Here is an 18,260-nt window from a genome sequence, read left to right as displayed (position 1 = left end):
GAAGTGGGAAACCACGGAAAACCACTTCGAGGATAGCTGAGGTGAGAATCGAACCCCCTCTACTCAGTTGACCTCCCGTGGCTGAGTGGACCCCATTCCAGTCCTCGTACCACGTTTCAAATTTCGTAGCAGTGCCGGGAATCGAACCCGGGCCTCCGAGGGTGGCAGCTAATCACACTAACCACGACACCACAGGGGTGGACATAACGATAATAATAAAATTTGCAGATTCTGTTCTACATCTCCCCTTGAGTGGAACTGGGTAAGGTGTTATTAGTAAGCAGACATATTTACGGAAGAATCGTTGGTTCTATTTGAATGCCGACGTATAATATTTCAACAGAGATGAAAATCCAAGCTATAAAAAAGTAGTAAGTACCAGAATAAATGAGGTGATGTAGGTACGTACTAACACAATCAGAAGGATCTTGCTCAGCACTTGCCAGAGCAAGTAGACACTTACAAATGTTCAACGAAAGAAGAATATAACTTACTGGTACGGTTGTTTTGTACTAGCGATAATAGATCTTGCTTCTTGTTGTCTTTGATTTTCAGTTTACTTTTATAGAGCTGCTTTAAATCTGGATCTCCAAAACTTTCACTTCAGTTATTTTGAATGAACTAAAATGAATCTTCAGTTACTCACTCAGCTGTTTGATCGCATGAAGATCATAGTTGCGCACTTTATGTACGTGGTATGGTTAGAGGGCGTAATAGTTGCGCATAATCGCTTACTACTTCAGAACTGTCACAGCTCGAAATGGACACCATTCCTACAACTTCATCAATTCTGAAGTCATTTTCATCGTAATTGTAAATGTGTAGTCATTATAAACAAAAATTTCTTATATTTCGCCAACAATCAGTGAGACACAATGCGCACAATGATTCCAAAATAGTACGCAAAAAAGTCACACAGCTCAAGATAACACACTTCTACATGCCAACCGTCTGGGACCGCTCGCGCGCTACTGATGTATTCAAAACACTGCAGTGTTGCCAACCAAAATCCACGGAATTTTACTACGTAATACATGAAATTCCGCTACTTCCGCTACGCCGAAACGGGCAACATAAAACTAACCCCAGGGTATTACAGCCCTGAAGGGCCTTGGCCTACCAAGCGACCGCTGCTTAGACCGTACGCCTAGAGATTGCGAGATGCCGTGTGGTCAGCACGACGAATCCTCTGGGCGGTTATTCTTGGCTTTCTAGAAAACGGTCAGCATAGAGCACAAAAAATTAAGTAAACACATTTAAATGGAAGCTTCGGTAATTTGTTTTTAAATACCGTAAATTATATTTTGACTTACGTTATCTGTGGAAAAGGACAAAGTCAAAATATGCTATCACAAGCTGTCATTTAAATTTGATCACCTAATAGATATTTAATATAATTACAAAAAAGACATACCTTTTAACTTGAGAACAACAGTCAGTTTTCCAATTTTGCAATACTGAATCTACAGCTTCTGAAGCAACTTGTTGTCGTATCTTGATAATGCACTGAACATAAATTTGAAAACTGTACAGTAAGGTACTGAGCACAACGCTAACACCAATATATATATTGGTACCATACGCCATATTGCTATAACGTGTGGGACCTTTTTGGTCAAGAGTCAAATGTCACCTCATCTGGAATCCCTCCCCATCCCCACCCCCCAAAATATAATTCCAAACTGGTGGGTGAACAAATACCCTTCAGACCGTGCGAGGGTCGACCGCACATCCCTCCGTTCCTGTAGTTACAATATCCGGCCTCACAGAGCCGTGGTACGTTCGCGGCAATAATAACATTTTAATACTAACTTATAGGCATATCCGAACGGGGTAAAATAAGGATGCTGTCAAGACTACGGCAAATGAGAATAACAAAAATACGTATATATATTTGAACATATTTAATCACTCTTGTTAAAACACACACAAAATAGTAACCCTGAATATAATGTCGGCCAAAATAACTAAAATCGGAGGTATGGCTCCGCTTACTTTTCAAATCCACATTCTATGAATGATCTTTCTCTTATTTCTGGACCATACGATAAGAACACCGACTCCTTGAACACTAATTTGAAATATTCCCTAATACATGTATTTATTTGTAAATGCGATGATTTATCTCTAATCTTTTTCTTCTACATTGGGAGAAAACATTATATACTCCCGAATTCTGGAGCCAACTTTGAATGGTCGCCTAACGAAATGTTAAAAATCCTAAATATCGCCATATAATGCAAATACACATTGACAAAACACAATAGGCAACACAAAATAAACAAATGTTACGCCCAGCATTCGAACCCACATCGCACAGAGCAACAACCCAAACAACGGGATTGAACCCGCTTTCAAAGGCTGACACAAACACACACATAAGAATAAAATATATATTAAAGAACAACGTAAAATAAACATATATACACAATACACAACTCCTCCGATAATAGAAAAATGTAAATGGCTGCATTTCATGGAAAACCGTGTGTGACAAAAATCCTAGGTTTGCCTTGGGACTCGAACCGATGTTCTTCTACACGTCACCAGGATCGGGTCACTGAAATCCCTACCTATTCATTTTATAGAAGAAAGAAGAAAACACTATATTTAATCTGGCGTTCAAATAAATCATATTCCCGTGCCGAATCGAACATAATGTAATTGGGAATACAAATACAGATTTCAGTCTATTACTAGTAAGGTCTGAGAGATTTATTCCTGTCTGTAGAACTTGTCCTAAAAACAAAACGAGCGGAGAGGTCTCCCTCCCTCCGGCATATTTTTCATCTGTCACTCGGAAACCACCCCTTCTTGAAAGGCGAGCCACACATCCTTTTAAATAACACAGATCCCTATTTAAAACCACAGCATTCTAAAATATCGGGGTAGTCTTTATTTCAACCACAATTGATACAATTATTCTTACGTACCCTACTCATACGCTTACCTTACCTCAAGTCAAACCTTCATTTATCCTTACAATCCACATATTTAATCGTGAAGGACCCGGGTTCAAAACTTACCGAACGCACAGAAAATAGACACAAGGTTTTCGTTTAACCTATAAACAACACATCATTAATATTATTAACGTGGCCATTATTAACGGTATACGGAGAGATTATCCTCTAGAAGAAAATTCCCTATCTAATTTGGGGGAACATGTAATCGAGCCCCAGGCATGTCACACATCACACAGTCAGCCAATTATACTATTCCACGAACATGCAAAATTTCTTTAAAATCAAAGTGCATTGATATCCCAAATAATTACACATCTGTCAGCGAATGCATATAGATGACCCTATCTTCATGCATTAAGGGCTAGTAAAATGCCCCAAATACAGAGAAGAAGAAACCGGTCGGGAACCGTAACAAAATAACAATTTTCCCTCTCTACCTAAATCACTCTAAATTTTAGGATGTCTTATTCTTTACCCCATGCTCATGCATTACTTTCAAATGGAATTACGTAGACCTAAAAATAATATCATGCTCCAAAATTTCTCCCCCATCTAAATTATTTCTAGACATGAAATACGATAACCACCTCAATATTGCTCCCTAGTTTCAAACATATTTATCTATTACAACTCTATCCTACGTTATTTATATATTTACCAGAAATTAAATCCTGCATTTACAACACTACATAATACTTCAAATCAGCGTACTTATCGTAATATTAGGATATCCACGGTTCGAACCTCGAAGAGGCCCCTGGTGGATGGTTTAGGACTGCATGTTAATGGCACGGATCACTGGTTCAAAGTTTCCTCTTCCGACCTCCCTCTACAAATCCATGGTCTTGAATTGGTATCCACTGGAACTGGCTAGTGCAAACAAATTTTCCATTGACCACGTCTTCCTTCGTCACTTGCCTAGTTAATATTCAAGTTATAGTGGAATTTATTCAATTTTTCTCCGACTGCTTATAGAACATTAGTCATTTCTCCTACATTGCTTATAACAATCCAATTATTTCTCCGACACCGTTTATAGGAAACTATCCATCTCTCCAACACTTGTTTATAAGAGATCTGTCTATCTCTCCACTGCTGTTTGTAGGAACCTAGTAATTTATTCCTCTGACACCGTTTGTAGAGATCTACCTACTCCTCAACACTGTTTCTAGAGAACTATCTATCTGTCCCACATTGTTTATAGAAAACTATCTATCTCGCGTTTAACATTGCGATACACAGCCTCCACGGGTAAGTAGGCCTACTACTGAAATGCCATCGTTCTATGACCGCCTTATTTAACACACCGTTTCCACAACGCCGCCGGGATTTCCACACTCTCCGTTCGCAAATAATATGCGTACACACTACATCTCAGATACAAATTGTTTCTTCTTACTACCTCGCGATACGCCCTCATTATCACTCCCGCGCAAAGGAAATATATATCTGCAGACTCGCGACACGGTCGGACGTCTGCTCCCCGCGAACACTCGTTAGTAAATCTCCGCTCCTGCTACGGGACGATTCCTTAAGTAAACTAACCCCAACTAGCTATGCGAGGTTTCAGTTGTCCCCACTCTAATTTTCATATATGATGTTCTAATGGTCTTCTGACATTGGTGATGCGGTCGAAACATGTAGCGCATAATTCCATGACAGATTATCACATGGGGAGAGTATTTCGATCGATGATTAGCTTAATATCTTTGTTAAAATAGGGACGCGTCTTCTGGCATTTCCCTTTCTGAGTTCAGGTCCACAGCTAACGTGGCTACTCTACTGATGCGTACTTTATCCTCTGCGGTGCAATTTGAATATTACTGAATTTTAATAATCCTTTATAATTTTGTCAGAGTTCTAAAATGCTCACGTATGACTTGCCGATCTTTTACTTGTTAAGTAATGCAGTAATCCCGAAATACCCTGTCTTAAACCAAGTTAGCAAGTTGGCACTACTGTATTTCGTCCATTTTTAGTGGGCGGGGTGATTAGAATGTTGTCTTCCCTCTTTGTTCTTTCCAGAGCTAGCTTTATCTCGTCGGGGATTTTCAAGCCACAGAGTACTTGAGACGGCCCCACAAAGTCGGTGGTCTTGCGCAATTGAATGCAACACAACTTCCCATACGTCCAAAGAAAGCAGGAAAACGCCTTGATTGTCTCAGTCAATTACAGGTACGGTTACATTTCGTACTGTACTTATTCGTTGTCACTTTCTTCATCTTGTAAATTCGCAAAGCTTTCCTTTTCACATTTTGAAAAAAAAATTATACATGCATTTACCGAATTTATTGACGTGATCGACTTTTATCGGATAGGAGAGACAACAGCTGCCTTTTTGCTCCAGGTAGATTTTCACCCTTAATAAGTCACAAAGGGTCTAAGGTTTCAGCTCTTTTTTTAGTCTTAATGTCACACACCATGGAAAATATCCTTTCCGTATCTGCATTTCTGTGTGGGAAAGTAAGAATTATTTTTAGCCAGTTTGGCAATATTTTGAAAAGGATAAATGCCTTCAAACGTTTTGATTTTCCCTACAACACACCAAACACTAACAACACCATTTGAGTTCAACTGCTCCATTTTTCCTTCGTAAGAAAAATATACATTTAGAGTGTTGAATTCTTTTTGAACCTCTTGGGGGTCTACTTGTTTGTCGTATGTCTTGGCCAGTTCAGTTATATTGTACGTTTTGGTAGATTTATGGGACAAGGCATTGTCTGGGATCAGATACGACATACTCATAAATAAGCTATTATTCACTGGCATTGTCGGACTCGTTGGCTGAACGGTCAGCGTCCTGGCCTTCGGTTCAGAGGGTCCCGGGTTTGATTCCAGGCCGGGTCGGGGTTTTAACCTTAATTGGTTAATTCCAATGGCACGGGGGCTAGGTGTATGTGTTGTCTTCATCATCATTTCATACTCTTCACGATGCGCAGGTCGCCTACGGGTGTCAAATAGAAAGACCTGCACCTGGCGAGCCGAACCCGTTCCGGGATATCCCGGTACTGAAAAAGCCATACGACATTTCATTTCACTGGCATTCTTTTATACGATTCAATGACAAACTTCTGGTAAAATAAGTTTAAACTGCTCTTTATCTCTACTACTACACTGCGACAGCATATTCGTAGTATTTTTCCCTACATTCACTTCCTCTATGGGAGGAAGAACGCGTGGATCTGTAATATTTAGCTGATCTAAACTTTTATCATCGCAGAAGAATGTTGGTTTCAAAAATTCGCAGCCAATAGTCAAACAAATCTTCTACTTTCCTTATACAAATCTTGTATCAGAACCTTTTGAGACTGAATCATTGCACTGAACTAATTAAATAATGGTAGTACGTGATTCAAAAAGCGAAAACATGGGTTCTTTAGGTCTGAAAAAATCATATTAGCCACAGGATTTTTGTCCTCAAAAGATGCTTCTTTGAACATTTCACAAAGCACGTTCCACTGAACAAAACACGGTTCACACATCTGGATAAGGTCAACCATCTTGTTTGACTAGGGCTTATCATTTTCAACCTAGAAGAATGCATGGATGTCTGGAATTCCTAAAATACTCGGGGTTCTTTTTGGAGAAAGAGAAAAGTAACTTGAAATGTTTCGAAGCAGGACTTCCACATAATCTGGAATCTCCTGTGATGCTGCTACTGCCCTTAAATGTGCTGAACGACACACACATCCATTAACAAGTACTTCAAACGCTTTGATTTTCCCTACAACACGCCAAACACTAACAACACCATTTGAGTTCAACTGCTCCATTTTTCCTTTGAGTTTAGAATCTAAAACAAAGCAAAGGAGGAATGTATGCACTATGCAAGTCTACTAAATAATTTACCTATACCAAATGTACATTATAACTTGTAGAAATTTTCTTAAAAAATAATACGAATTGAATATTATCAGTGGCCGACGTAACACAGAAGAATAATTATTTTGTAAAATTGTAAGTTTTGCACTAGGTGTTACTTGCTACCTGAGTAATTTTTGTGCCTTCAGTAGCTTTCATACTCCTTTGGTGTTTCTGACTCTCATTATGTTTCAGTAGGTCACTTCAGGACACTGCGTTACACGCCCCAAATTTTGCTTGTACTACTGGCTATAACCACTTTGAAGTAGATGCGTTTTGAACGATTCTTTGCTGCCTACCATAGCATTGGCATTATCTGAACAGAGGCCTACTACATTGTCTAAGTTCGTGTCAAATTTAGCAATCAAACCATTGAATAAATTGTAAAGACACAAAGCAGTAACCTCCTCACTGCTAATTGGAACTAGATGAAGAAGGTGTGTTATAATTTCCTCGTTATAGATATATCTTAGTAAAAGGCAGAAGAGTCTCATATTACTGATGTCTGTACTCTCGTCTACAAGGATAGAAAATTCACGATTTTTAAGTTCCATGATTAAATTATCCTGGATTTTTTATAAAAGAACATTCTGAACAATAGATGCACACTTTGTGCGACTTTGCTGAATACTGCTGGCAATAGCTGAATCCTCAAAATTCAATTCTGAAACCTCTACAATGTGTTGAACGGAACTGAAGTTCAAGTTGTGAGCAGCCAACAAAAGACTAAATCTTATGTCAGCTACTGTAGAGGATTTTTCTTCCTTCCGTGTTTTGAAAATCTGCAAGGTAAACGGGAAGGTGTTTTAACATTTTTCTATTAAATTAATTTACTAAAATGGGAATTAAAGGGGAGTGTGTCTACAGACATTAAAACGTATGTTAATTGCTTTAAATCGAATTGAGTTTAGAATCTAAAACAAAGCAAAGAGGGAATGTATGCACTATGCAAGTCTACTAAATAATTTACGTATACCAAATGTACATTATAATTTGTAGAAATTTTCTTAAAAAATAATACGAATTGAATATTATCAGTGGCCGACGTAACACAGAAGAATAATTATTTTGTAAAATTGTTTTTGCACTAGGTGTTACTTGCTACCTGAGTAATTTTTGTGCCTTCAGTAGCTTTCATACTCCTTTGGTGTTTCTGACTCTCATTATGTTTCAGTAGATCACTTCAGGACACTGCGTTACACGCCCCAAATTTTGCTTGTACTACTGGCTATAACCACTTTGAAAATGACAGTCTTCTTTCGACAGTCTTTTCTGAAAACAGTTGTTTTCTCGGATTGTTTTTCTCCTACTCTTTGGAAAGTTCCCTTCTTTTCTTGGGTGTTGAGCAACCCTCATCCGGATCATCGCTCATTATTAATTGTAGTAACCAAAGCAATTTCACAGAATGAGAAAGCATAACTGACCTAATCCGTCCTACACTATCACCATACCAAAGATTAATATCCCCAGCTTCGTATATGATCACAAATAGGCATGCCGGGAGAGAATCGTAATCTGTGTGTTACAAAATTGAGCATTTGCTTGTGCGGGGAAGAGCCCAATTTCAGCATGAATCATTGACGTATTCTCTCGCTGAGTTCGTATCTTACATAATACGATGCAAGATGTTGAAGCAAGAGGGGTCGAAAGAGGGATAGCGAGACGAAAGGAAGGAATAATCATTAGTCATCGTCATATTACACACTGTCAGCTGGCACAAATATTGATAAGCGCACGTCATATTAACTCCGAGTTGCATTTTGTGTTATCATTGGATTACTCGGCTTCCGTGCTGTGGCAAAACAATGATTAGATTAAAGTCTTTGTTAAAATAGAGACGCGTCTTTTGGAATTTCCCTTTCTGAGTTTAGGTCCACAGCTAGCGTGACTACTCTATTGACGCGGAACTTATCCTCTGCGGTGCAATTTTAATATTACTGAATTTTAATAATCCTTTATAATTTTTTCAGAGTCTTAAAATGCTCACGTATGACTTGCCGATATTTTACTTGTTAAGTAATTCAGTCATCCCGAAATTTCCTGTCTTTAACCAAGTTAGCAAGTTGGCACTACTGTATTTCGGCCATTTTTAGTGGGTGGAGTGATTCAAAGCGGTGGTTCAAAAATGCATCGCTTCAGCTGACAATTGTCACTGCTATCCCGCACTGCTCAGAAGCAGTGGCGTAGCCAAGGGTTTGGGGGGTCGGGTGTTACTGGGTGTTAGAACCCTCCCCCTCGCATGGAAAATTTTCAAAAATAAAATAAACACAAGCCGGCAATAAACTAAATAAACATTCAGAGACACGAAAAATTCCTAAAACTCGACCAGTTTAAAAAAGTCAGTACTTTTCCCATGTTTTTCCTTTTTTCACCGCTTTCTCTCACCAAGGTTCGAATTTCGCTTCGCGTAGCGGAATTCCGCCACGGTTGGCAAGACGGGTTCAAAGATGCGCCGCTTCAGCTGACAAATGTCACCGCTACCCCGCACTGCTCAGAATCACGGGCGTAGCCAATGGTTCGGGAGGGGTGTTACTGGGTGTTAGAACCCTCCTCCCCTCGCATGGAAATTTCACAAAAATAAAATAAACACAAACTGACAATAAACTAAATAAACATTTAGAGACATAATTGTAGAACCAATAGAATTGTTGAAACTATTTTATAAGAAGCTGCGAAAGGTGGATTTTAGGTTGTAAACTGAACATACCATTCGCTGTAAAACTGTTGACCCTGATCGTGTTGTTCTTGTCCTGTATTTTAATATACGATTTTGTAGTGTACTACAATCTGAATACCATCATAAGTTACTTGTATCAGTGTCCTTATAATGACTAGTCTTGCATGCACACACACACACACACACACACACACACACACACACACACACACACACACACACACACACACACACACTTTCATCATGTTCTATTATCATTTTGTAACTATAACCCCCCTCCCCCAATCGGCCAATCCTGAAAATTTCTGGAGGTTGGGATGTGTCGTTTTTCCTGAATAAGGAGACCGCTCTCTCTGTTCCGGCTGTGTTATTGACAACACGTCGACACATTTTGAGTTGTGTCACTTCTGATGTGGGGGTGCGTCTTGTAATTGGGCTGCTATTGTCTCTGGTAATGTGTGAACATCACGTGAATGAACTGAGGAACTTCTGTTATTCAGAATATGTTTTTACTGATGCAGTAGCTTCAGGAAAATTTTTAAGTTGTTTAACAGGACAATAATTTATCCCTTTTCGAGATACAGTGTGATGGTTTCTCCCATTACTAAACGTTTAGTATACAGGGTGAATACAAACGATTCATCGAGATTTATCGTGTTATAACGACAGAACTACCAAGTACACTCGTTCACATAATGGAACAGCACATCTCGAGTGTTTATATACGAACTCACAGATGTCTGATACACTGGGTGATTGGACGAGCTTAGTTTACAAAGCAGCTACTTCATAGCAGCATTCTGCGATGTTATTGACATTTCAAGAGTATAGGTCGCTTATGCAGACGTAAAACACCGGATGGCGAAACATTTCCAGACAAACATACGAAACAGAATTTAGTTCTAAATCCGCACAAATCAACAAACCGCAAAAATTACAAGCCTTGAATACCAGAACCAACAACTTGAAATATTTTGCGACAACGGTACCACGATTACAAATGAAACCGCTCCGTATACGGTGGAATGACAAGGCCAAGTGATACGAATTTTGTAATGTAATGCAGAAAGCACTGCGGGACTATAATTTTGCTACTCGTCTGGTGTTCACTGACGGGACAATATTTCATTTAAATGGCAAACTGAACCACCGCAATGTCCGAATATGACGCACAGCAAATCCTCATGCTGTTTTGAAACATGAACGGGATTCCCCGATCTTTGCGATTGCAAGAACGAAGATTTACTGACTTGTTTGCTTTTCATTGAAAATACTGTGGCTGGCATGTCAAACCTACATAAGCTTACCGGACAAATATTAGTCATCCTACAACGCACGCAGAGTTGGATCGCTAAGCCTGTACAGATGGCGCAGCGAGCGAGTTCCAGGCTCAACTACACGTGCACTGCGATCAGTGAGACCTTGATGTTTCAAGCAGTGCACGTCAACATGGATAGATGTAAGGATGTGACAGAGTGCCCACAGTGTTTGGCTGTGCCCATGGCCATGCGGTGCATGAATTTGCTGAATTTGTTGGTGTTTCACAGCGGAATTCTCGACGTGTCTACAAGCAGTAGTGTTCTACACATGGCCACGAAACACGACGTCAGAATTCTCCTCGGGAAAATATCCTGACTGAGAGGAACCGGAGACGCGTTTCACGGCTTGTAAATGAAAATCGCTTCCAAACCCGACAAGAATTGCTACATTCAGTGAATGAAGATCCATCTCAAACTGTTAGGGAGAGAACATTGCGACGGGAACTGCATGCAATGAACATTCGGAGTCGATCACCTGGCATGAGTCTGTTGCTCACACAGGCACATAAAGTTGCGCCTCTTCAGTGGACTAGAAATCATCGAACGTGGACAATAGCTGACTGGCGGAACGTAATGTGGTCCGACGAATCACTTTTTTTACCTGCATTCCAATAACTCACGTCGTCGAGTACAATGAAGGCCAAATGAAGCATTTCATTCTGGATGTATGCAAGGCCAGGTTCAAACCAGAGGTGGGTGTGTGATTTTTAGGAATGTTTTTTGAATTATGGATAGGGCTCGCTCACTGAGGTAAACACTAACATGAACCAGCATGTTTATTTAAACATTCTGGATAAGCAGGTCTTGTCTTTCAGTCAGCATCTGCATGATGAGTATGATATTGATACCTCGATTTTTCAAGATACAACAGCTAAGTTCATCGGGCTGGACGCATGTGTGACTGGTTTTATGAAAACTCCCCCACCCTATTACGTTTCGATTGGGCTGCAAAATTACCTGACTTGAACTCCTTTGAAAATCTGTGGGTAATATTGGAACAGCGACATCAGCAACCCCGCAATTTGGTGGAATTGCCCGATCAAATCCTCAGCGACGGGCTTAACCCGGATGCGACGTACCTCCACAACCTTGTAGACTCGCTTCCTAATCGAATCCAGGCGGTTATCAAGTCCAGAAGCAGAGTTACACGGTGTTAAGTGATGCTTGTAATGATTTCTCCAGGGGTTACTAATATTTTGTCCGGTGAGCTTATGTTGCGGTTGTGGTTGTTACCGCAGCTGAAGCATGACTCGGACAACTGTAGGGCTCAACCTCGTAGGCACAATGTTGCGCGTCGCTTCCTGAATGAGCCACTGCCATACCGCTCGAGTGGGCGCTGTTCGGAGAATGACTTGGCGCTGTTCAAATGGCCCCTTGGGTCTCCACAATTTACTGTTTGTGGCTTTTCCTTTATGGGCATGTCAAAGCCACTGTTTCATTGCCAAGAATATTGAATGAGCTCCGGGATCATATTGACGTTGCTCTGATGGCCATTGACCGGGATATGCTGGAGCTCGGGTGGTCTGATTTGGAGTAATATATATAATTCATTATTTTATGCCCAATGCTTTGTGATAAACAGATTTTTTAATGTTTAAAAACCGATGAACCTTGCATATTTGATCACTTTCGAAGTCAAGTGTGCTACAATGCTTCTCGTGGTAAGATGGAAAACCAAGATTGAGTGATTCTAATCCTTAGTCACGGACACGTACGCCTATACCTTTTCTTGTTACTTTCTTCAGATTGATTTGATACGATTTGTTTATCACCAACAGAGTCATTACTTCTCTATAGATTATATAATAAATTCAAATAATAACAATACTAACAACAATTACTACGGTACTACTAATAATTATTACCGGGCGAGTTGGCCGTGCGTTTAGGAACGCGCAGCTGTGAGCTCGCATCCGGGAGACAGTGGGTTCGAACACCACTGTCGGCAGCCCTGAAGATGGTTTTCCGTGGTTTCCCATTTTACACCAGGTAAATGCTGGGGCTGTACCTTAATTAAAGCCACGGCCGCTTCCTTCCCATTCCTAGGCCGTTCCTGCCCCATCGTCGCTATAAGACCTATCTGTGTCGGTGCGACGCAAAGCAAATTGCAAAAAAAAAGTAATTATAATAACTAAGCTATATATACATATTTACAAAACAAATACGGAAGAAGAGAACATGAAAACAGAGAAGTGTTTATACATTTGAAATGACCGATAGGTAAGGGAAAGAAATATAACTTTGAGTTACCAAATACGCAGAACGGGATACAAGGAACTCTCTATGAGGCGTCCATGCGATGTCTACAAATTTCACTAGCTGACTAGTGGAATACATCTAGCATCCCGCTAATTTCATTCAGGGATCTTAGAGCCTGCACAAACCAAGAGTTCCTTTGTGATTCAGTTCTGCACCTGGGTAAGGGAACGGTGGCAGCCTGTCGGGTGTTACGGGAAAGAACATGAATTGGTAGTAACTGGAGTAAATTGGGACATTCAATGAAATTGCCGATACGTTTGTGTATGAAATGTGTATTAACATACCTGCACCTAGTTCTGGGAATACCGAGCTCGGTAGCTGCAGTCGCTTAAGTGCGGCCAGTATCTAGTAGTCTGGAGATAGTGGGTTCGAACCCCACTCTCGGCAGCCCTGAAAATGGTTTTCCGGGGTTTCCCATTTTCACAGCAGGCTGTACCTTAATTAAGGCCACGGCCACTTCCTTCCCACTCCTAGCCCTTTCTCATCCCATCGTCGCCATAAGACCTATCTGTGTCGGTGCGACGTAAAGCAAATAGCAAAAAAAAAAAAAAAAAAAAAACGTTCTAAGTGACTCAATACGCATCTTTGTATAAAGCAGATCACAATCTGCTGATGACAACTTGATATCCAAACACTTTTTACCGATCCATTTTGAGAATCTGACCTGTAATCGCTCTATGGCATTTTTAAATTTTGTAAAAAGCGATGAACCTTGCATATTTGCTCACTTTCGAAGTCAAGTATACTACAATGGTTCTCGTGGTAAGATGAAAAACCAAGATTGAGTGATTCTAATCCTTAGTCACGGGCATGTAGACCTATATTTTTGTAAAAACTACAGTAGTACTGAACTTGTGATTTACAATTGCTATATAATAATTCAGTCATATTCTATTAAAACGCTTTAAAGTTCGTTCTTGTTTAATTTCAGGATATGATAACAAATGTGTCTCCACGCATTGTGAAAGGTACCACATCCGGTTACCATTACGGACCAGAACAGTCTTCATTCTTGAATATCGAATTAATTTCTGAGAAGTCTGCTAACTATTGGTGTCATAGCATTACTGAACTCAAGAGAGATTTTCCAGATAAGGTAAATATTACATATTATTATTATTATTATTATTATTATTATTATTATTATTATTATTATTATTATTATTATTATTATTACTTTTTCCTTAAATTGTACATGTTCAATCTAGGGGACCTAGATGGAGAAAGGGCAAGCCCCACATGTATGTTTACATAAACTCTACTGGCTATCGTCGCCATAAGACCTATCTGTGTCGGTGCGACGTAAAGCAAATAGCAAGAAAAAAACTCTACTGGATATTTGCACATGTGTAGACAATTTTAAATTTACATATTTACACTCCAAATACTGTACTCTTAGAATAATAATTATGTGGATTTATGCTGTACATATTAGAGGAAGAAAACCCAGGCATTAATACCCTCACTCATATCCCTGTATACACACTCATTCACAACGTCTCTCACACCTGCACGCGTAGACATTCGCCCACATTCAACTGTACTTGCACACATCATACTCGAAATTCCAATTTGTACAAGTTGTACACATCACATATGGGTTTCTATTTACACATACGATATCAAATGATGTATGTGCTTAAATCTTACATGTGTTAAAATTGTTTAAGCTGCCTAGTACTTACTCTTTCTCTCTCGATGCTCATTTTACCAAATAATCATTGAACATAAGCTTAAAGCATTTTAATGTGTGCCTGTGAGGTTTCATGCTTTTTCATCCTGTCTGCTAGGTGATTTAAATCCATTATTCCTGTTTTGGCCCATTTATCCTTCTCGCCAAACAACAAGAATGGAAAACAATACAATGAATTGTTCTTTTCACAATCACAAATCCAATTATGTTTATTATAAAGAGATGAATCGAACTTGCGAGTAAAATGGCTCCTTTTACTTTGTACAGCCTTTTCTATGTTCACTACCGGTGCCGGACGGCCTATATTTTTAATTTCTAACTCCTCTTCTACTGAATGCAAGCTGAAGGGTTTTATTAGCGAAGTGGACACTAAATTCATTGCGAAAAATGCGCTACATGAGTCCCGGTTGAATTAAAATAGGATTCCGAGTCAATTGCGAAACAGTTTCTCCAGACAAAGTTTTACGAAACCATCAGTGCAGAATCTAGCGAGATGCGTGCGAACGAGAAATGAGTGGAGAATGCAATCTGTCGTTTGGTTGGATAGCCAGTACCACACTCCGTTGGATTGAACAGAACCCAAGTTGTGCGGATGTTGATGCAGAGAGCTTTAAACGAACGAATTACTGCTCAAAAAGGATAAATTGAAATCTTTATTTAATTAATTAAAGTAATATAAAAAGTGGTGGCTGCGCAAACCTACAACCAGGCCAGAAGCCGCCTCTGCTATACAGTATAGCATCATCCCCAAAAAGCCTTATCTGTGATTCTAGTTCTTTAATTACGTAATTTATATGTACAGGAAAATATAAAAGTCCAAAAATATTGCCTTTCGGAACCCCTTCTTATTAATTACAGTTTCAGATTATGCTTCACCTACTCTAATTATCTGAGTTCTGTTTTCTAGAAAGATAATCACCCGTTCACTCAGTCTTTTGTCTAGTCCAATAGCCCTGATTTCGTACAGTTGTCTCCCATGATCTACCCTTTCAAATAGATCAATTGTGACAGTCCCATCGAACTTCTGAAACTAAAATATCTTCTATACTGAGAGTCAACTTAAGACCTTAGCGGTCCCTTTGATGTTAGTCAGACTTCTGGTCGGTGAAAAGGCTTCCGCAGCGCCAAATAGTTCCCTAGGTTTGTTACTTGTTCCTGAAGTCAGGAGCTTCCTTCAGTTTGGTTAGATATTCTGATGAACTGACTTGATGAATTAAAATTTTTGCCCTGTATAAATATGGAAAATATATCACAGGTTGTATGTTATTCGGGTTCGTTACCAACTCTTATATTTCATACGTAGATGGCTGTGAATAGTTATTGTTCTCAGTGGTGTATGTAGCAAAATAATAATAATTTAATATGATATTGATATCTTATTGCACTGTGTACTTAGTAAGTTTGTTCGAGTTCATTCCACTGTTGATAAGTTCGCAGAATAGGTGGGACGTTGAAGATGGATCCAAGAAAACTGTTGGCAATACTGGCTGCAACAGCGTGTTCACTGTTCAGTATTCATAATGGCTGCCAGCTGTGAGCACGACGTGTGTGATGCTGTGACGCTTGAGTTCCCTGTGAAATACTTTAAAGTAGAGGAAAATAAAGTAGAAAATCTAAACCAAATTGTTTTAAACGTTTACAGTAGCCTACGAGATTAGAATCCACTGTGGACTGTGGAAGACGTGAAAAAGTCCGCGCAGCTGATCGGCGTTTCTGTGTACAGTGTTTACGCAGCTCGCTTGGAATGGAAAATCCAAGTCTCCAGGGAAAGAACGATGTGTCAGCTCAGCACTCGCCGTAAATAAAACAGGAAGGGCCTTAACACGGTATGGGAATAGGATCCTTGGCGTATTCGATGATAATAATAATAATAATAATAATAATAATAATAATAATAATAATAATAATAATAATAATAATATAATAATATAATAATTGTACTTTACTTTATATTCGCAACCGCACTCTACCTACAGAAATATTGTCATGAGAGGATCATGAGTTCGTTTTTGCCTTCCGAATGACGAGACTACAATATTTACAACATTCCTGGAAGCATTGTATTTTGCAATCCCACTCACCGGTGGTTTTTTCAGCTTTTTTAACTGTGAGAAACTGCCACTGACAGTCGTTGCAAGAGAGCGGAATCGTATACGTATGTTGTAAGTCTCCATGTGCCTCACACAAATCGCATTATGAAACAAAAATAATTCTTGCTTCTCTTGCCTCGGAATTCGTCAGTAATCTGTAGGTTTTATATGGTCAATGGAGGAATAAATAGGTATGGTACGTAATCAAAGTACAGCTATGTGAAAGGCAGTGATTTCGTTTGATGCTTCACTATTTCAGAATGAAGTACTGTACTTGTCAGATGGACGCACGGCGTTAATGATAAGCTGGTTGTGGCGGAGATGGAGAACCCCGACGAGACGGGAAGGGGGAACAGGGGACGTGCTCACGTGCGGAAGGATACTTTTCCTAAGCTCTTAACTTGAATTTCAGTATAGTATATCTTGCTAGAATCCTACAAATGGAGCCTCTCTGGAGTAACATACCCTAAACTCAAACTACTATGTATCAGAACCAATTAGCAATTTCGCAAACATATCTAATATAATCAGAAAGAATGCTTTCCGAGTGCTTACATGAAGCACATGTCAAGTTGACTGGCTTGTAATTATTTGCTTTATGTTCTACACCCCCTTCCTTTGTACAGTGGGGCCACTATAGAAACTCTCCATTTATTTGGTTTGCCTGCTTCGTATGAACAGTAAATAAATAAGTACTTCAGATATGATACTGTGTCCTGAAACATTTACTTTAGTATATCCCTAGAAATCATATCAATTTCATTTTCAGTTTCCTTTTTAGCTTTCTATTTTTCAATCTTTTTGTAAATATCTTCATTATCATAGGTAAATTCCAGTACTTCGCTAGAATTAGTCACCTCCTCTACCGGAATATTGTCCTAATGTCTAGCTAACTTTCAGTACTGCTTACTGAATACTTTTACCTACCATGAATCCTCACATATATAATCCCCTTGTTCATTGATCAATCAATCAATCAATCAATCAATCAATCAATCAATCAATCAATCAATCAATCAATCAATCAATCAATCAATCAATCAATCAATCAATCAATCAATCAATCAATCAATCAATCAATCAATCAATCAATCAATCAATCAATCAATCAATCAATCAATCAATCAATCAATCAATCAATCAATCAATCAATCAATCAATCAATCAATCAATCAATCAATCAATCAGTCAATCTATCTATCTATCTATCACTACTGATATGCATTTAGAGCAGTCACCCAGGTGGCAGATTCCCTATCTGTTGTTTTCCTAGCCTTTTCTTAAATGATGATTACTCAAATGCCCCTCCTGGAACCTGTTCCTGCCTTAAAGTACCTATACATATCCTTCCATTTTCCATTCATATTCATATGACTGCCATTTATGCTTGGCATG

The 18,260-nt window shown here is 39.2% G+C and overlaps 1 protein-coding gene across 1 annotated transcript in view; it reads left to right on the top strand.

Moving 5' to 3' along the window:
• su(r) (dihydropyrimidine dehydrogenase su(r)) overlaps positions 1–18,260 on the top strand; it is a 280,719-nt gene that overhangs the window by 156,397 nt on the left and 106,062 nt on the right. Inside the window, exon 12 of the mRNA XM_067141269.2 lies at positions 14,014–14,178. Coding sequence (XP_066997370.2) covers positions 14,014–14,178 — 165 coding nt within the window. The remainder of the gene's footprint in view (positions 1–14,013; positions 14,179–18,260) is intronic.

The sequence above is a fragment of the Anabrus simplex genome, chromosome 2 (assembly GCF_040414725.1).
Source record: "Anabrus simplex isolate iqAnaSimp1 chromosome 2, ASM4041472v1, whole genome shotgun sequence".
NCBI lineage: Eukaryota > Metazoa > Arthropoda > Insecta > Orthoptera > Tettigoniidae > Anabrus > Anabrus simplex.
Note: the sequence above shows the minus strand (reverse complement) of the source record. Positions and strands in the feature narration are given on the sequence as shown.